This window comes from Poecilia reticulata, chromosome 13 (assembly GCF_904066995.2).
Source record: "Poecilia reticulata chromosome 13, P_reticulata-male-v2, whole genome shotgun sequence".
Lineage (NCBI taxonomy): Eukaryota > Metazoa > Chordata > Actinopteri > Cyprinodontiformes > Poeciliidae > Poecilia > Poecilia reticulata.
The window spans coordinates 28397774-28419031 of record NC_088842.1 but is presented as its reverse complement, the minus strand read 5'-3'; the positions used below and the strand labels follow the sequence as shown (position 1 = coordinate 28419031).

Sequence of the window (21258 nt, the reverse complement as noted above, 5' to 3'; positions counted from 1 at the left end):
TATTGGAAAACAGCAGGTTTCAATACTTAAAAAAAAAATCACCCATCTTTATTCCATGAAGCAAAGGTAACCAACATTGATGATTATGACATTCAATAAACAGCATGCTCAGGTAAACCTTCACTTTATTGCAGTACAATTTAAAAATGTAATGACTCCTCTAAACATCAAGCCAAAGCTCATTAACTTTAAAGTTATACTAAATAGAAAAATTAAAGAGTAATTATTACCAAAAGGCTTTGTTCTGACTTCTAGATTACAGCCCAAACAAACATAATAAAACTAATTTCCTTGTTTTATATAAACACCTCACTTGTCTACAAGACTTTATCAAAAATTGCATCTGTAAAGTCATTATTTGCTAACATCCACACACCCAGAACCAACAAAGGGAAAATACACTACCTTAGTGCCACCATGTGGTTAACTGAACAGATACAGCTGAAGAAAATGAAGTTTCCTACTAAAATTATTATATTTAAGCCAAACAGTAATTCATAGGCCTCTTTAGAAAACAGAACTGAATACTGTAGTTTTAAAAACTTACCTGTGCAACAAATATATGAGGCTGCGTTATGTACAACTTATCTGTTTCTGTTATATACATGTTTTTAAGAAATGACATCCCCTCTCTGCTCTTCTTTCTGCACAACCTCTCCCAGCTGCCTGACGAGGTCGGCCAGTGTGTTTAAATCGTGGTTCCCTCTTTCCAGCAGCTCGTAGCGAAGGCTCGAGATGTCCTGTTTGATCTCTCTCAGTTCACCTTTGGGTCAAGTAAGTTATGTATTTATTCACTTTTTGGCAATTCCATGATCTAGAGATTAAAAAAACAAACAAAAAAAAAAAACAAGAACAGTGTTTCCGGGAAACGTACCTTCGTTCACTTCGTCGTTATCTTTATCTCTCTGTGCTTTAAATATGTATCTTTTGATGAGGCAGTTCATTACTTTCTGCAAAAAAATTTTTTAAAAATGATTCAAGTATTACATTAAAGACCCATCAGCTTGTTTAAACAGAATGATGATTGGGGTGAAAACAAGTAATTTTCCAATTTTCCATATGACTTACTGTTGCCAGATACTTTGATAGCCTAAAAATGTAAAGTATAAATTCCAAAACTGCTTCTGTTGTATTTATTTTAGAATAATTGTTAAGGGAGCCAGCTGAATTTATTGAAAACACAATTATTGTTTATACTACTACAATAAAATGTTATACTTTTGAGACATTCTACCCGTCTTTCTATCAAGAAATGCCGATGCTGTTTTATGACGTTTGCTAGGAAACACACCGGTATTCAGAAAATTAAATGCTGGGCTAATTCTTCATGTATGTGTGCAAAATATCAAATGTGTAGTTAAGAAATGACCATCTGCAGTCAGGCAATGAGAAATGCTTTACTTGATGACGTGTAGGTTGAACAGATGAGTCCTCCTTCAGTCCTCCGTGTTCCCTTAACTGTAGTTTCAGAAAAAATGAAAAGCAGAAAATTAGACTTTTATTGCACTTTGATTGCATTTACAGAACATTGTAGCATCTATAAACCCAGAGCAAAACCAGGGTACTATTTGACATTAGGCAAATTGTGATTCGTACGTCATTTTGCAGAAGATGTCTTACATTTTTACGATCCATGTCATTGTTTGAATTCTCTTTGCTTTTTCTAGAAGATCCGATCAATGTTTTTATCCCGAGTAGGAAGGACACCACAGATTTGGGGCTTGGTACAAGGTTGAAGGGTACAGGCAGAGTGCTGCCATGCTCAAAGTAGGAAAACCACAGCTTGGCTCGGGCAAATTTCCACTCCACGTCAGCATCATCCTGAAGTTTCAGATAAGAGAGGGCTCTCAGAGGTTAGAAATAAAAAACCACAAAGGACGGATTAATATCCGTCCTTTGTGGTTATGGATTGTATCCCACGATAACTCATGAAAAACAAAATCAAGCAGTAATTAAAACATATTTGGGGTCGTGTGGTGCACAACCCGTGTATGGAGGACTTAGTCCTTGACGCCACCTTCACAGGTTCAAGCTCGGCCTGTTGACCTTTACCACATGCTTTCCCCCTCTCTCATTACCTACTTTCCTCTCTAGCCACTTTCAAATAACGGCTGTTAGAGCCAATAAACCTTTAAAAAACATGTTGTGTTTGAGTCATACCTCGATTTCCTGGAAGGAGCTGTTGAACATGGCTATGAGCATGTTCAGCAGAACAATCACCATGATGATGTTGTACACCCCGTACAGAACATAGCCTATGTTCTCAATGAACTTATGGTTGATGTTTAGTACCACAGATTTTACTTCTGACAGTCCGAAGATGGCCCAGAATAATGTTTTAAAACTTTCCTCAACCCTGGAGGAAGAGAGAAATCAATAATAACATGCAAACTATTGTTGCAGCTGGCATGTGAGTGGCACTTACGTTGTAAAGGCAACGTTGTGTTTGGCTCCAAGGTAGTACGAGTACAGATCGAACATTCCCACCATGAAAGCCACAAACACCGTTATGAAAATCACCATGAACTGAAAAATGTCTTTCATCGTTCTTCCCAGAGAGATCTGCAACGGCCCAAACCTCTCGTTGGCAGGCAGGATGTACGCAATGCGGGAAAAACTCAGAACGATGGCAATCGCATAGAGACCTTCGGAGATAAGCTGAGGGTCTGAAGGCATCCAGTGAATTCTTGCTGGAAATACATAAAGATGGTGTTACCTAGGACAGCTTAGGTGATGTAAACATTCATCCTGTCTATTTTACTATATGTGTAAGAAAAGGAAACCAATGAAAGCCATAGTAGCCCCCAAGAATTTAAAATAAAAATAAAATAAAAACAAAATATCTAAATGTATACAATTTTGGATGTATACTTACCCAGCTGAAAATATTGTACCTCAGAAGGCAAGGTCATGTTGAATGGATGCTTGTCAATGTAGGACTGTGCAGAATGTGCATGCCAGAAAGCCATTAATCTTGCGATGAAAGAGGTAATAAAAATGGCCAAAATACTAAAATCCAGAAGGTTCCATGGTTCTGAGATGTACTCCTGGATGTCCTGTGACCAAATATCTTTACATTCTTCCCATATCTTACCTGTAGGGAGGGAAAAGAATCAGGATTTGTTGTGCTGAGAGTCACATACTTCCTCTTTTAATTTAAACACTATATACCATGACAATGACCAAATCAATAAAGCACAATTGGGAATTCGTCCCGAAACGTAGAATGTACGCCATTAAAACATTTCGTCAAATCAAGCCATATGGCAGCAAAAAAAACGGTTTTGTGGGTATTTTATAATAACCACACAATAAGTTTTTTAGGCAAGATGCTGAAACAACTTACAATTATAGCAAATTTGGAAGTGAAGGATTTTGTGCAAAAAATGTTACGTATGGCAGATTTTCTCTACTTAAACGCAAACCTAATAGATGCATACGCCACAATGCATATTTCGTTTCCTTAGCAAGATGCAGAGAAGCAATTCAGTTTTTGTTCCCATCAACAGAATAATACAAGAAGCTTGTCGATGGCTCCAAAAATACATGTTCTGTATTTGCTAGAGGACAATTCTTTATAAGTGAAGTGGGTACTGTTGAGCCCATCTGCATATTTTGGTGGAGATACAACTAGTATTAGATTTGAACTCTCTACACTAATTTATTGTTTTTCATTCTGATAGGCAGTTACTGTATAGCAGTAATCTTAATAACATTTTGACAGGTAAAATGTGTCTAAACGATACCTATAACCCAGAAAATGATAAGAATCTCCATCCAGGTGAAACGGGTGGTCTTCATCCGGAAAACCTGTGAGGGGTAATCGTGGGTGGTCATGTTCGGCAGCAGTGCTGTTCCTGCGAAGCGGTCCGCTGCGTTTAGAACCAGCAGACAGAGGAATATGACGAAGGAAGCGGCATGAGCCACAAACTTCAGGAAGGGTCCACGCATGAGTTTCCCCAACTGCGATAAAAATGTCATTTTGAGAAGCATCAATTTGAAACAAAACTGTAAATATTTCTTATTTTTAAAAAAACATTCTCCTACTTATAATACTGTGTAATAGGGTTAGAAACTAACCTTACTTGATGGTGCTATCCAGTAAATAAAAGCTAGGACGGGTAACCCAACAGCTACACCGAAGACAAAAAGAACTTTAACTGCAACTGTTTGCTGATGCAGTCCAGTCAGGTTCTCATACCAGATTGATCGAAGATGCTGCTGGCAGTTTGGATGGGCCACAAACTGCAAAAAATTAGACAAATGTTTATGTTGATCCAGGCATTTTCTAGAAATTTTATGAGGTGAAAGAAATTAGCACAAAAAAGCACATCACTACTGTGATTGGCACTTTCCAACCAGTCTGACTGAATCTGAGTTATCGTGTGAGGAAGAATAGGGACGGCTCAATCTCTAGATGTGCAAAGTACAGTTTTGATGTAGGGCGGCTAAAAAATGCACACCACACTTTTCAGATTTTTATTAGTAAAAAATGATGAAAACCTCGTCACATTTCCTCACACTTCACAATTATGCATGTCTTTGTGTTGCAACAAGACCAAATGAAATTTGAAGACACTATGTCAATTAGCTCATGAGGTAAAAAAAAATAAATTGCAAGCTTGAGAAATATTTACCTTTTTAACTTCATATTTTATTGCCAGCTTTAACCTGATCAGGTTCGGTTTGGCAGAGGTTTCCGTGTTAGCAAAGGATTCCATGTCACCGTTAAGGACGGCCTCCACTTCCTCCGTGTTCCGACACAAATCCAAGAGTCCCACCACAAAGTCCTTACACTGCATGGACAATTTCTTGTAGTCATTCTGAAGCAGACAAATTAGATTTTCATTTAAGACGCAGTATGTAGAAATTATATTTTGGACGAGACAAGAATTGTATTTTTGTACCTTGAACTCTTTCTCAGTGTTGGCCAGAACTGCGAGCTCATTGCTCAGCTCCAAAGCTGCCATCACAGGATCCTGACTCGAAAGGCAAAGATACGCTGGGCTTGCGAGGCCGTTGTAAGCGCTGATACGAGACTGAGAGTGGCAGAAGGTGTCAAGCCTCTGCTGCTCAACGCAGACCCTGCACTGACAGAAGTAGTCATGGGGACGCTCTATATGGGCCCCCCTCAAAAGCAGCATGTGTACTATCTCGTACTCGTGACACTGAGAAGCCAGGATAATGGGAGTGATGTCATGAGAGAAACGCGTGCCATCCTCATCGTAGGAGAAGAAGTCGTCCCGTGTCTCGTCATGACTGGGGTTGTTCGTCAGCCTCTGACCATCTGCAAAGGCCTCGTGGCTTAAAATGGCTTCCACTATGCGGATGTACCCTTTACTGATGGCTAACAGCAAAGCATCCCCCACTTTTGCAAGTTCTTTCCTCTTCAGCAAAAGCTTGACGACTTCTAAGTGCTCACTTGCGACTGCCAGCTGCAGTGCGTTCTGCCCCATGTAGTTGACGCAGTTGATGTTGAGGTGTGGAAGCTCCTCCAGCATCCGCCTCACTTCGGGAATGTTGCCGTACTCCGCAGCTTCTAGGAACACCTCCTCAGTAATGGAGAGGCAGGAGGAAGGGTGAGCTTGGAACAGGTAACCAGCTCCCCGAGCTGTTTGTCTCCGATGTTTGGCTCCAACAAGCCCCGTCATCATCAAGGCTCTCCTTTCGCCGATCCATCTGAAGACAGACGAACACGATGTTTGAGTAAGAAAGATGCAAACAGAGATTGCAACTTGCTTTGTCAAAGTCTTCATACCTACTGAGCATTTTGACATTTCGACACGTAACACAAACATGTTGTTATATGTGTATTTTGCATAATAGAGTAACACATATTTGAGAGTAATTATGAAACAGGCGCAAGATAATGCATGGCTTTTAACATTTTTTGGATGGGACAACAAGACAACAGGGACATATACTGCCTAAACCGATGCTAATGCTTAAGTATAATAAAATTTCTGACCTTTAGGCATTTTTGTGGTTTTTCTTTTGAATTATTTAGTTAAAACCTAGGACAGACTTTAGAAAAATTTTATGCATATCTACAAAATAGACCTGAAATGATTCATCGTATTAATCGGAATCAATTTTTGAAATAACCACCAACTAATTTAGTGATTGATTATTCTTTAACTGTAATATACAGACTCCAGAAAGGCAATTTTCTGAAAGAAAAGCGTATTCAGTGCAGTAATTAAGTGGAAACGTAAAAAAAAAGAAATAAATTAAATACAAATTTTGCGTTTAAGATTTTTAAAAAGCCTTTGCCTGTGTCATACTCTTTCCATCTCTGCAAGGTGGATCAAGCAAAACCCTCTTAGATACTCATTGGTAAAAAAAAAAAAAATCACCATCACAAGAACAAAGGTACACATCAGACAGGTCAGCAATAAAGCAGGGCAAGATTATGAAACAACATCTAACCAAATCAGTTGTTTATTCTGTAGGCTATTTGCTAATTAGATCTACAGGAAAGGCCCATTTTTATACACAATTCTTTACATTGGTATAACACATGAAAATCTCAAAATTGTGGTTACAATTCCATAATTAAAGGATAAAATATTAGTTTCATCTCAGCCTTTGTTTGTGGGAAGGCTGAGCTTGTACCTCAGTTCGGTCTTGTTGTTATAACTCACACCAGGTTCACATGTGTGATGCCACCCACAGATTCATCATCTGCTCTTTCATCTGACCTGACGGGATAATATTACAATCCTCTCCAAGTGAAGAGACATGTATTTGTTTTAGATATATTTGATCTGGGACAAATCATAAAACATTGTTACCTTTAAAAGAATTGTCCTGACTATAGGCCTTCCAGCTGGAGGCTAATTTGCAAACCCACTCTCTTGTTAGGCATTTAGAAGTCAACATTTAAAACTAATAAAATATAAAAACCTATTTAAAATGAACAGCATAACACGTCAATTACAAAAATAACAACAGATAAAAAGCATTGGATTTATGGTTACATACTTGTCTCTCTTTGAGGCTTTTTTTCCCCACAAGAAATGTAAAGGTTCTACAACTTAGAATAATTTTATTACCATTTACTTTTCTGTAATACAAAAGAGAAAATATGTCTTTTTTTGACATGCCAGATTTTTTTTAATTTTATACAGGAATCATACATCAGTGGCTATTTTCACCACTAATCCTATCTTGTGCTACTGTCAAACGACTAAAATGACCCTGTTCAGTAAATTGCATTTAAATAACATGATTATCTCTGGAGCTAATTGCTTCAGCACAATTGCTGCAGATGACAAACGAGAACAGCGCCTCTTTATTTAGTAATAATTAGTGTTAACTTTATTCTGTGCCATTAAGCAACATCATGTGCATCCAAGAAATACATATTAATCATTTTATTGTACTGCTAAGTATGTTTCTTCTTGTGTGGTTTTGGGTTTTAAGTTAAAAATGCTGCCCATTATTCAGGTAAGGTAGTCCTAAACCCTAAAATTAAATAAAATCTTTATAATGAAAAAAAAAATGTCATAAAAATGGATGAAAATCTGTTTTGATTCCTATAAAGCAGAGAAAGGAACTTACCTGGATTTTTCAGAATGCCTCAAAGTGAGATTCCTGCTGCGTTTTATCATGATGACAGCGATCCAGAGACGCTCATCAGGATATGATGACTCTGACTGTAAAAGGTAATAAAACTAAATATATGCATTGTTGGATTTAATATAAGTGCATTAATATTGTGCTAGATTAACAAAATTGCTTTGTGGAATTAAAAAAGAAAAACGAAGGATTAACCTGTTGAAATAATCCAACAGGATGTTCCACTCACCTTGGAAAAGCCTGGTCCACTAAATAACCTTCACATCATTTATATATTAAATCATATAAGAGCAAAATTGTATCCAAACATGACCAGCTGGACCTCGAGGAGGAACTGCCATAACAGGTTTGCTTCAGTACCACCTGTCAGACTGTCACAGTGTTCCAACCACCTATGGTTCTCATAGTGCTTGTGTTTGTGAGCCTAGTGGGCGGGTTTTGAGCAGATTTATAGGTGTGTCCTACATCAGGATTATTCCCTGTCCTTTATTTTCAATACATGTCCCTTTAAGCCTCTGCAAAGCAAAATAGGGCGGTGGGGTTTTGAAGTAAAAGAGGATTCTAGCAAAACTGAAGTAAAATTAAACACTTAACTTAGATCAGATGCATCTAACTAGCCAGATTTTGTCCACCTCTGGTTTGAGACAGAAGTCTGCCTGAGTGTGTGAATACAGCTGGTGCAATGTCCTAAAATGCTACCCCGGGTTCTGAGGACAGCAAACGAATGGAAAAGCGGATTTTCCCAAATCCTCTTAACTCATGATGCCCTCAAAAATAAAAGGTAAAAATCTACCGGCACACCTAAGCTTTCACCCTAAGCAGTGAAAGCAATCAGCTCCACCAGTGTAGAAAGAGTGTATATATAGACTGGCTGAAATGACTTGGAAACATTAATTTAAATCAAAGCTCCTCGGTAAGGATCAACAAGTCAGCACAAATACTACTCTTTCCAGTATTTTATTCATAGATGGTGATAGGACAGACCTATCACCATCTATCATTTTTATGTTGAGTACTTAAAATCACAAAGCACAGCGGTGGCTCCAGAAAGCATTCTTTTAAGGAGGAACCAAATGGGGAAACCTTAAAATCATCACACACCAAAACAAAAACCCATAAAAGATTATTTTTTTTCCCCCTCAGGAGATTTAGTATGCTGCTAAAAGCCAAAACATATAATACAGAGGTTCGTCAACATAAACGTTCTACTTTCAAAATAATCCAAGTGTATTTATTGTAATAATTCAATACAAAAAAAATGAAATTCAAAGGCTTTAAAAAATGCTTATACATAGAGTAACTTATTTCCAGTGTTTATTAATTTAGAAATCAATATTTATGGCTCAAAGGTAATGAGAAAACACAAAATTTAGGAAAATGCAAGAAATGTCATGATCCACAACAGACCCAACCATACAGTCCCACAGACTCATCATCTCCATCGCCTAGAATAGGATGACATTTCTGTCTCAAAAATGCTTATAATTTCGTTATTCGTCTTGTAAGTTTCTGATAAAAAGCTGAATGTGATGTTTTTATTACCTGTAGGGCTTAATAATTGAAATAAAAAAAGAACTGCTTGAAATATTTCACCGTGGTAGTAATAAATCCATGTTTCACTTTCTTACTTGCATTGCTGATAAACCCCGTCAGCTGTTAAAAGGCACCTTTAAAGTTGGTGTATTTTATTTGTTAATCACATTATTTACGTATGATTGAAACGTATCATATTAAAATTCACTGGTAAGAATTGAGGGGATGCGTGTTTTTATCATTTAAATACCTTTTTGTTTCCAGGTTACTTGTGTTAAATGACGTTCTGTCTTCATTCAAGTGTATTTCCGACACTTTTCGGTGTACGTAAAGGCAGCACGTGGTTGTTAAGGAACTGCGTCCCCCGGTTGCTATCATGGAGGGACTATACACAGAGTGCAAGCGGAAACTCACAGCTACCTCTACCAAATGACTTTTTTCGTGTAGTTTTAAGCGAACCCCGGAGACTCGGTTGTGGTTAAGGGGAGAACATATCGCTAGTTGGATTTGAAAATTGTAATCTCGCCGTGAAAACGGATGAGTGAATTAAAATTTAACGGCGTGACGTAGTGAAAAAAAGACAGCGGCTCACTTTTGCTCAGAGCTGAACCTGGAGCTGTCCGTATGGACAACAAAAACCAAGATTCTGGGAAGATGCAGACTCTACAAGCAAACTTCTCCTATCTACTGTATCCTCAAATTACTTATTTTATTAATCTTGTAAATATTGGGAACTCTGTGTCGCACAACACCTGACGTGTTGAGGTGAAGCTTGCAATTAGTATAAGGGTTATTTATGTGAACAGTCTGTTTAATTCATGAGATTTTTCATGATGTTCTCTAGTCACAAGTATATGAAATGCAGTTTACAAAGTTAAACATTAAGATATTAACAGGAATATTTTTGGTTTATTTTGAATGTCATAGAGAAAACAAAAACGGGTGTTTATTTTTCAAAGATATATTTTCACCATGTTGTTCACATTTTTAAATGTAATTTTTCCAAACTAAATATTTAATTTAATTTTAATATTGTAAACTAAATAACTATACTTTGGTGGAAACTAAATATTTATCTTGTGAATTGAATGTTTAGTCTGGAACTATGACATTTATAAATAACATGGTGAAAATATGACTTTGAAAAATTACCACCCATTTTTTTCTCTCTCTTTGTCAGGCTAAATAAAGCTACCTGTTAATCTTTTACTTTGTAACTTCACAAACAGAAACCCTTACACATGTTGTCACGCCTTTCTCCTTAGCATGGTACTTCTCTAGAAAATCCAAGTTTGGATATACCGGAAATCTCGAAAATGAGCGGCAACATTTGATCCAGCAGCAGAAGTTGTGCAAAGCCCGAGCTCGGAAATATTTGCAGGAGACCAATCGACGGAGAAAGTGAGTCCCCCTCTTTGATTCATTTCTTTTTCTCTTTTTCTTTGTTCTGACAAGACGTTTGCAGGTTGCAACCCAAACCCAAGAGACTCAGATTACAGCACCATGCTCAGCCTCTCACCCTGGAAGATGTCACTATTGCACTACATAACCATCCGGATGGTGTTGACTGACAGCTTCTGATGACCTGATTTTGAGTTTGCCAGCTGTAGATTTAGATCTTTCACTTTTCTGAGGGCTGAAGCTGGAAAGGTCATTTTATATTAGTCTAAGTCCTGTAAACACTAATAGGTTCTGTTTTTAAACCAATAAGCAATGCTTATTTAGTTATAAATATTTGTTCTTCTTTCCCAATGAGGTATAGCAAAAGAAGAATAGTGCTGAATTCATATTGTTTCCTCTTGCTTTTGAATTCAATACATTTTAAAGTTATAGCTTACAGCTCCTGAGAAGTTCATTAATTTACATAAACGTAGCTACATTGGCTTACAAAAGAAGACAATAATTTTTTTTTTGTCACATTACAACCATAACCTTTGGTATTTTATAACACAAATAATTGGGAAGTTCATGGAAAATTTTACACGATTTAAAAAAAATGCAAACAAAAGTCTGACATGCATTTGTTTTGCATTTCTTTACACTGATATCCCAAATAAAATCCAGTGCCTTGATGAAAGGTCCTCCACTTAGTAAACCACCTTTGTAGAAACGTCTTTACTGTAATTGCAGCTTTGAGCCATTCATGGTTTGTCTGAAACTGTTTTTTTTTTCTGTCCTCCTGCCACCATGTTGTTTCGTGGCAGTGATGATATTGTAGTTTGTCCACTAATATTATCCAACATTATCTCTAAGTCTTTCTCAGAACAACTGAATCCTGATTAGACAAGTTTTGAAACTTTAAAAACTTAAGAAAGTAATTGTTTTTTTATTAAATTTTATTTCTTTTATGAGAGGAAAGGGGACTGGAAACAAATGTATGTCGTTCTTTTTAGATTTAATTATGTGAAGTCCAATTTTCCTGGTCTGTCACATAAAAATAATAGAACATACAGTAAAGTATGTGGTTGTAAAATTGCTGAGTGTGGAAGAGTTCAAAGGGAATAAAATCTTATGCATTGTCTAAAATCTCAAAATATTGTATTATTTTGAAATATTTCAACAATTTTTTTTCCCAGTAAATAAACTGATATCTTTTGAGTTTACGTTCAATTAATATTCAGTTGTTTTTTTTTTAATTGTTATTATTTTTGGCTTCCTAAGCTAATCCTTATTATTTATTAATGACGATCGTGAAACACATCTGAAGTAACAGACTCAGGTTTTTGTTTCCAAAATGTGTCTGCAATCAATTGAACATGTGAGAACGTTCCTCACCCGGATTCTCTGCTGCTGCTCAGGGCTCTGGAGGAGCGGAGGAAACGATGGGACACTCAGGAGCAGCTCCTGAGAGACAAAATCCTGCAACAACGCAGGGAGCAGTTAGAGGAGGCAACCCAGCGCTTCCAGAGAGCCCATCTGCCTCCTTCTCAGAGATTCAGGCCACGTTGGTGTCGCGTTTCGCCCACATGTACCTTTTGAGATCATTTATTGACAAACTTCACACGATGTTTTGTTTTTGTCGTAGTTATCAAAAGAAGAAACAGGAATATGGAGGAGGCACTTGGTCAAATCCAAGGCACGTGGGATTGGTACACCCAGACCCCCTCAGTGGTGTCACCCACTGACACTCCCAGGTAAAAAGGCTGACTGTAAATTTCTCATACTTTATACATATAATAAAGCGATGTTGGTAGGAGTTTGTCCCACAGTCGGTGGGTTGACACAATACCGTTTGTAGGATGTTACTTTTTTAAATACATTTTTGCATGTTTATTACCTTTTTACCAAATAAAAGGGTAATATTCTTCTTTTTTTCTGTTTTTTTTTTTCTACTTGGAAAAAGTCGCCCTCCATCTACAAAGCCTCCCACATCTTCTAAATCCTCTCCCCGCCAAACGCTCACTGCTGAGGAGGCCTACGCTAAACTGCTTCACGAGCACCGCATCAGGAAGGATCTGGAACTTCACAGTTTTGAGGTATTTATGTCATTTTATTTCAGCAGCTTAGGAGTGGGAGCTCTTACAGAGCTGTTTTACTTTTGGGGTCAAAGTATTTCTGTGCTGTTTATTTATATGTTGTAGTTCAGTTTTATAAGTTTGCATCTTGTTTCCGAGCGCTTGAATTCATTTATTCTGCATGTCAGCACAGATTGCATAAAAAGCCAGGCTGTTTTAGGTTGTTGAGGAAAGTGAAGGGAGAGGGAGACAAAAATGCTTCTCTCTGAAATGCATCAATTCTGTAATGTTTAATCAAATAGATTTTCTTTCAGGCTGCAGTCATCAAAATCATATTTGTTTCAGTCTATTTATTAGTTTGCTGTGTGAATTTCCACGATAGTTTCATTCTCAGCAAATGTAACTATTTTGAATAATGATTTAAGTTGAGACTGCGTTAATTTCAATTAATTAATGACATACATATTAATGCATTAGTAGTGTGTATTCTGATATGCCCATTGATCTGGCACCCAAATGTCATCCGCAAACAAAAAGTCTTGCTTATTATGTCGATATACTGTTTTTGATTAAAATGTAATTAGGAAACTACAGACCCTGCAATTAACTAGATTAAACATTTTTATTGAGTCCCACCACTTGTCTTAACATAGTAAAAACAATTTTCTTTGAGATCATTGAATCATCTCTGTTTGAATTTAAACACATCTTGTTCAATTTAAATGAGTTAAAAAATATACTGGGAATTCAAATGTTCCATTTAGTATTGATGCAGCACCACTAGGGGGAGCTGAAGTGCAGCTTTGTATCATTCACACTCTTGGATGCCAACAACCTTCTACTAATTATGACAAAAATGTTTATTCATTTTACTTTGTCTTATATTTTCTGGCAGCAAAATTCTAAGATTTATTTATTTTTTTTTACATTTTCTAAATATAAAAATTGAAAAGGTGTTATGTGCTTTGGTATAACCTCAGGATTCAAAATGTCATTGAGCAGGAGGCTTGGTACAACACAAGACAAAACAGAAATCTAAAGAACAAACAATCATGGACACACACTCTGCACCAATTAACCTGAACTTTTGTACCCAGAGAGAACCCACATGTAGCAGAAATATGCAATCCCTATGCAGGAAAAAAAAAACAGACCTGTACTTGAATCCTGTACCTCCTTTCTGTAAGGCAACAGAGGTGATGTCCAATAATTATAATAATCAGTTTGATTTATAATGCCTTTATATCTCCAATTAAAATCTCAAATGGCACAAACTTCTGAAGGTTATTGGTTGAACTGGAGTTTATTTTTGGGGGGTTGGAGTAAAAGTATAATTCAAATATGTAATGTAGTGCTTTATATAACCACTAGGGAGCAGCACTCTGACCTTGGCTCAGTGTATTTTGTAGTATAAGTCGTTTATGTAACTTTTTTTGCTGTTTATGAAGCGACATGTATTTAGTATTTAAGAAACCTGAAACAAGAAATCTGAAGATTGTCTTTATCAAAATGTTTATTTAATAGATTTTTTTATTTTTCAGTTATTCTGTTCTACACTTTTATCTGCTTTTCTTGTTTACACACGTGAAAATCTATTTTTTGAATATTTTTTCTATTTTACTTTCTTTCACTGAATCGAAACATCACTGAATACTATTCACCAGAGATAGACCGAGTAGCTCTAAATACAATTTACTTCTTATGATTAGAACATTTTTGTAACATTTTGAACTGTTATTTCTTTTTAACTCAATGCTTCCTTTTTGCCTCTGTATTGCAGACAAACCAGCTGTCTGATACCAGTATTTCTGAAAGCCTTTTGAGCAAGGACAGCTTGGAGAATGAAAACTCAAACCAAAGCACATTTGGTCCACAGAGTCTGTATTCATCATATTTTCTCGACTTCGAGAAACTAGAGAAACGACATAATTTAATATCAACTTCAGCCCCAACTTCAGTCTCGGCAGTGATGCTTCAGGATCAAAATCCAGCCCTTCTTAGAAAATTTGACAAACACAAACAAGAAAGACGGGCTGATTCTAATTGGTCTCATAATAATGTGGATTTTTTTCTAACTTCCCCAAGGATCACATCTGAAGAACAAACACCTGGCTCATTAGCTCTTTCTACACTTCCTAATGAAGACTCAAAGCACTTTGAGGCAAAATCCATGATAAACAGTCAAACTTACCGCATTCTGGACACAAATGGAGTTGATGCTGATGATGCTAAAGTGGAAGATTTAGATGCCACAGAAGACGATTTGTTACTCTGTAGATCTCAAATTATTAGTGATGACCGTCAGTTGACTTATCCATCCGCTAAAAACATTCAATTCTCTTCTGAAAATGGCATTTTATTGGAGACGCCGATGATAAGAAGTGTTGCCAATAATTACTTAAATGATGAAGTTCTTTTGCATACAGTAAAAGAAAACCTCCAGCGGTTATCTGAGAAAGTAGCCTCTATTTCCATAAATAATCTCAACAAAGTCTCAAACCTAATGTACCAAACAGAGAAACCCATAAATGCAGCATCAACATCAGCTACATGTTTTTCTAATAATCGACCAGAGACGATCAGAGAGATGAATGAAGAAGATAAAGAAACACCATATCCAATGATCTCCACTTATTCAGTATGCAACACCGGGTTACTTAAAGGAATCCTCAAAAAAAATTCCAAGTATTCTTCAGAAGAGTTGTGTTTGTATGACCCAGGGCGTTTAATTTTGTCAAAACAAGTTGCGTTAGCAATACGAGACAGTATTGAATTGACCAGAGCAAAAACAAAAGATGTGGTGGTCAATAGCAGGACGAAAAAAAAGCTTCGCTGGTTTGATGAAGTCCATCCGGAGTCCAAAGAGCAAGACACAGCAAACCAGGAGAAACCCGTGTCCCACCCAACAAGCGTCTCCAAGGACCACCATCCAAGGCTCACTATGGAGAATGAGTCTTCAAAGCCTGGACCCAGAATCCCCCCAGCAGCCTCTGTTGGTTATCATTTTACAAAAGAAGCGTGGGCAGATGTTGGGATTCAAGTTAGTTTGGCCCAGAAGCGAGCAGACAAGGTCAAGGCGCTGCATACCAGCACCAGGACCGGTGGGTCAAAGATCCCTCGGAGAGATTGTAATGCCAGACTCGGTGGGGGTCCTGTTTCCTCACGGGCAAGAAAGGGCACCATCATACGACCTCAATCTGCCACCGAGGTGATTCAGATTGTCAAAGCCCAGGGGAAGATCATGGTGCCCCGCCCACCTCCTCGGACAGAGCCGACGGAAGAAAATAACGCTAAACAAGCCCCCGCCACAGAGGAGGCTCCATCCAGGAACAACTCGGCAGAGACGTACCCTTGCCCCATCTGCCTGTTTTTAGACTGCAATGTCAATGGCGCATCCAGTTCAGGACCTCAAGAGATTCACAACAACATCAATGGAAGCGGGAAGACGAATGAGAAAGGCCTCTGTTTACACATCACACCCACAGATGAAGAGATCGCACAGCTCTGGGATGGAGTCCGCAGTGCCTTAAACACAAAGGATGGTAATGTATGTTTTATCATGTGGTCATGTCATGTTACAGCTACAAACACCAGTGTGCTTTTTAATAGATTATTCTGATAGGCTATTGCAAAGTGGTACAAGTGAAAGGAAAATTATAACTGGTTACTGTCTTCCTGAGTCTATACTTTGTAGAACCACCCTTCACTGCTATTACAGATGTGTCTTTTGGAGTATGAATTTGCCAGCTTAGTACGACAGAGTGCTAGGTTCATACTAAGAAAACATGAAAAATTTTAAACATTTATTTTTTAATGTTTTGCTTTAAGAATCTCTACAGTTTTATCCCTGAGCTATCTGGTGTTTTTCTTCGTCTTCATGATGCTGTTTGTTCACCAGCGTACCAAACCTCTGAGGTCTTTGCAGAACAGTGCTAGAAAATATCCAAGGAGGACAAAAAAATATTTCTAAGAGGCAATGTATCTACCGTTCAATCAAGTTTTTATCAGACTCGTTTCTTTCTAAACAGTAGATTTAAATTTCACATAAATATACACACGGATAGCTTGAGAAAACATACTTAAACTGGTCATCTATTTCTTCACAGAATTATACCATATGTTTTTAGATATTCAGCTATAAGAGATGCATCTTTTTAAAAGACTTACAAAGAATGTTTAAGTCACGAAGAATCAAGTAAAATATGCTTATTTTAAAACAGAACTCTTCTGAATGTATACAGTATGACCCTACATCTATTTTACTTTCATGTGTATGCAACTCAGCTTTGCTGTGGGCATTGAAATACTTTTGTAATTTCAAAGATGCTGGCTTCTGTTTTTTAACAACATGCATAGTTTAATAAATATTTGATATATAGAACAAAACACAGTTTATGCTTTTGCTTCCTGCAAGAAGGAAGTCAAAAGGTTAACTTGCCACTTGCCACGGTGGTATGTGCAACATTCTTAGACAATTCTGATGTATCATAGCCACCAATTCTTTCATTTCTTTATTGAGTACATTGTTGATGCTGAATCTATTAACTTTGTTACATTTAACGACCGAAAGTTATTTCATCTGCCTTTGTGTCTGTTAAATAAAGCTAAGTAGACTCGTGCAGCGTACCTGAGTAAATCAATGTGTTCCTGGACAATAGATGTGATACTTCGTCCTTTTAGTGTTGCTTAAATAAGTTCAATATCTTCTTTTAGCCAAACCTGTCCTTCAAAAGCAAGCCCAGGAGAGCAGGCATGTCTACAGGAAACCCTTTGCTGAGCACAGCAGACAACCTCCTGTCGCAGGAAGCAGGAGATTTCTTCCGAGCTCTCAGGTGAGTCTTTGCACAGGTCTGCAGTTGCCCTGTGGGGAGGGAAAAAAGTGAGCATAATTATTAAAGATCAAACAGTTGGTAGGTTTAAACTTGTTTTGCTGTCTCTTTAATGGCACACATTGTCTAAGAGAAGTTGATTAACAGACACTTCTTGTTAGTCAGGACATTCCTGTTGATCTTGAGTTGTACTAAAAAGAAAAAATGAGCACAGACACATACCTGCTGGTTTTACTTCTGCTCATCCCTAGAATCCAAAAGTCACAATGTAAAGCTTATCTGGAACATGATGATGTAACACAAAGTTGTTTTGGTTTTTTGTAGCCTACAAAGCAGAACACGGAGCTAAACAGACCAGGTCCAAGGAATAGGAATGCAGTCTCTCGAAATGAAGGTATAACTCTCTGTATTTTAAGTGTTTTTTGTTTTTTTTTAAGAGTATTTATACTTAATTTAGTTTCTAATTAGGGTACATATTTCATTACTTGATAAAGTAACATCTGTTTACATATTCATATATTTATACTATATAAACCCTACATGTCTTGTGCTTTGACTCTCTGTAACCCCTGTGAAGTTACGCAGGCCATATTGGTCTTGATTATTTTTCTTTTGTTCTGTTAAGTTAGATCAATTTTTGGTCAATTATTCCCCATAGTTTTGGATACTGTGCATCTGGGAGGATTTTTGCTCATTTTTACTTTTGAACAGTTGTTTTGATGAGTAACCATAGCAGCAAGGTAGCATTTTTACAACTTGGAGCAGCTGATTAGCATCTCAAAAGCTCAACTAGTAATCTCCTATGATCCCAAATCCCACAGGAGTTAAAAAGGAGGCTTCATTATTGCAGAGCAGGACAAAAAAAGCAGAGAGACAAGGAGGAAGTTTTAACCATCTCATCCAAAGATCATAATGTGCGAGGATCATGTCCCCTACTCCAACGTCCCTCTGACCAGCTTTCTAACCATGTGGTCAGACAGAGGTTTAAAGAGTAGCAGGAAAAGCAAATGATGTGGATTAGCAGAGCTTGTCACAAAATATTGTGTCATCCAGGATATGTTACTCAGCAATATATGGAGCTAAATTTGGTAGTTTTGAAAAAAATATTTTTCAGTTTCAGAACATTTTTACTATTATTGGGCCCAAAAAGTTTTTTTTGTTTGTGTATTGTTTTTTTTTTTACTAACCTTTTGGGCCCAATATAGCTCCACAGAATATAATTTTTCTGCCTGAAATAAAATTTTATGAGTTACAACAAAATTTACTTCCCTCCAGAATCAATAAAATATTTGAATTTAATATTCCAGGCTCTTAGCTGAAGTGGGTATAATGTCTTTGCTGTGGCACAATGCTCTTTCCTTCTGTGAATGATGAGCTGAACAGTTCAAATATCTCCTCAACTTTCTCCCAGACCTGTTTGTTATGTTCCCTGGTCTTTACGGCGCTGTTTGTTTACTAATGTTCTCTAAGAAACCCCGGAGGCCTTCACCGAACAGCTGCATTTATACTGAGATTAAATTACACACAGGCACACTAAGTAATTAGGACACTTCTGAAAGCAATTGGTTGCAGTGGAACAACACACTAAATTCATGTGCACCACCACATTTTTCAGGTGTTTACTTGTTAAATATTGTAGAAACCATGCATCCTGCTCCCTCGGCTTCACAATTTGTTGAATCAACTTTGTTTATCTAAATAAAATCCCATCAAAAATACATCTAGGTTTTAATGTTAGAAAATGTGAATGAGTTATGAACGCTTTTGCAAAGTGCTGTAGGTAGAAACTTGTGATTCAATAAAACCGTTGTGCCTTGGTTTGCAGGTTTTGAGCGTGCGGCCCAGTTTCCCGTAGCTGAAATGTATCCTAACGACGTTTTAAAGCAGAATCAGCCTGTGGCCCAAATACAGATGCCTGAAAGAGTGCAGGAAGGGATCAACAATCTTTCTTTGGAAGAGAATAAAATCATGCTCTCTCTGGACAGGCTCAACCACCAGCTGCACTGTGAGCAATATGGAGGCTATTTGCATCAGACTTTGACTGTTTGAGTACAATTTGACATTGGCATACATGTCATGACACCATTTGCTATTACACGTGTAGGTTTGAAGACACATCGGCGAGGCAAAACTGACAACAATGGTCATACAACTGTTTGTACACCCCTTGTAAGTATATTTAAATGTTTTTTTTTTATTTGCCTCAACGCCAAAATTGAGTTTGTTTGAAGTGTTTATGTCTCACTCTGTTGCTCTGTTTTCAGACCACAGAGTCAAATAATCACAAGCATCAAGCATCGTCTGCAAACCTGCTTCATTACCAGAAGAAAACTTAGCATGTTTTATTCTTCAGACTCACCATTGTTTGCACAAAACCTCTTATTACCAAAAACGTATTTTACCAAAGGTGCTTAGTGGAGTTTCTCAAAAAAAGAAATGATGAAGCAACATTAACTAAACGTGACTAGTCTGAACCCTGAATTTAGTTTTGGGTAAAACAGCACTGTCAAAAAAGCCTTGTTTTTTGTTATTCTACAATCAGGGAGTGAAAGTTGATGCCTATATGGATTCATTTCTAAAATCCAAATACCATATGCACCCATACCTTCCAAATGTAAGGTATTACTTTCTAAAAAAAAATACATACAACTTACTGTATTTCTATGTATTTCCTAAAGCTCTTGTGTTTTAAAGTATAATTTGTTGTCAACGCGCAGTTAACTGACTGGGTTAAGTCTGTTTGGCACTATCCTTAACTACTTAAAGGGCAGTTAATAAATCGACTGTGCCCTGGTAAGGATGTTTAAATAAAGCGTTGCAGTGATGAAGGTGTGTTTGTCTTTGTTTTATGGCTCCGGAATAGATTATTGTGTTTTCCTGGCCTACTCGCTCAGCAAGAAGAGCCTCCTTATGTTTTCAAAGTGCACTGAACTCTACTTTTAAGTCCAGTCCTCTTTATTAATACCTTTAATAATTTAAAACGACATCAAAAGATGACACACTGTATCTATTTCATTTAGCTTGTGGGGCGGCGCATTTCTTTGCTTTTAATTACAAGCTTTTCTGCCCTCCTCGCTCAACAATGGGTGCACCAGGGGGGAAGAAGCTGTAGGGATTATTGATGTGTGGTAGCTGCCCCTCCTTCTGTAGCGTGTCTGGTTCTGCCCCTTACTGAACCTGCTAGGACTTGCTCCAAGAAGTGTTAAAAAGTTCTTTTCAACACGGGTGCAACTTTTCTTTTTTTTTTTTTTTTCCTCTTTGGTTTAACTGCAGGTTCTTTGAGTGATCCGAGAAGAAGCTATAAATAACAACGTGACAGCAGTCTCTCACCGCCATATAAAGTCATTCATATTCCCCCTTTCTTTAACCGTAGACCAGAACTGGGAACAGTTCTAAAAACACTTTAAATCGCAAGTTGTGTTCAAAGAGATCAGTATCAGATCTACTGTTTTTTTTAAATCAGAGAATGACACTGATGTAACTTAATTATGAAGAATAAATTTGTTGAATAAGTAAGTGTTGAAATTGAACACTTTTCTAATAGTGGAAATATTCAACTCAATTTTTGAATTTGAATTGTCTTTAATGTTTACTTGGGATGTTTTAAGTGCAATACAATACATCCACATCATTTCTGCTATTTTTACTGGGTAGTTTGAATGAAGACACACAGAGCTGTTCAAAGAATTAAAATAAATAGCATTTACTGAAAGTTGCATCTGTTCTGTGACAGATCTGACCTGAAGTTGGTTGGGTTGTTTCCATTAATGTGAATCTTACAGTCAGAAACTTAATAAGGGAGGGCGTGAAGAATAGATTTTTATAGGTGCAGGTACAAGCCTGTGCAGTGGTTTGCTGTG

General features: G+C 37.3%; 2 protein-coding genes across 2 annotated transcripts; one reads left to right on the top strand and one right to left on the bottom strand.

The window, feature by feature from the left end:
- Positions 1–108: 108 nt before the first annotated feature.
- trpc6b (transient receptor potential cation channel, subfamily C, member 6b) lies at positions 109–9012 on the bottom strand. The gene is made up of 13 exons (XM_017308079.2): positions 7811–9012; positions 7564–7658; positions 4908–5679; positions 4638–4823; positions 4081–4245; positions 3747–3963; positions 2876–3094; positions 2426–2690; positions 2161–2356; positions 1621–1821; positions 1402–1458; positions 875–950; positions 109–763 (listed from the first exon to the last, which is right to left on the bottom strand). Exons 2-13 carry the CDS (start codon positions 7611–7613, stop codon positions 612–614), a joined length of 2556 nt encoding a protein of 851 aa, XP_017163568.1. The 5' UTR covers positions 7614–7658; positions 7811–9012; the 3' UTR covers positions 109–611.
- A 456-nt stretch (positions 9013–9468) lies between these two features.
- On the top strand, positions 9469–20226 carry cep126 (centrosomal protein 126). The gene is made up of 11 exons (XM_008426409.2): positions 9469–9803; positions 10396–10515; positions 11913–12058; positions 12140–12248; positions 12458–12590; positions 14350–16111; positions 17283–17401; positions 17723–17792; positions 19224–19403; positions 19503–19567; positions 19663–20226. Exons 1-11 carry the CDS (start codon positions 9739–9741, stop codon positions 19732–19734), a joined length of 2841 nt encoding a protein of 946 aa, XP_008424631.1. The 5' UTR covers positions 9469–9738; the 3' UTR covers positions 19735–20226.
- Positions 20227–21258: the final 1032 nt, after the last annotated feature.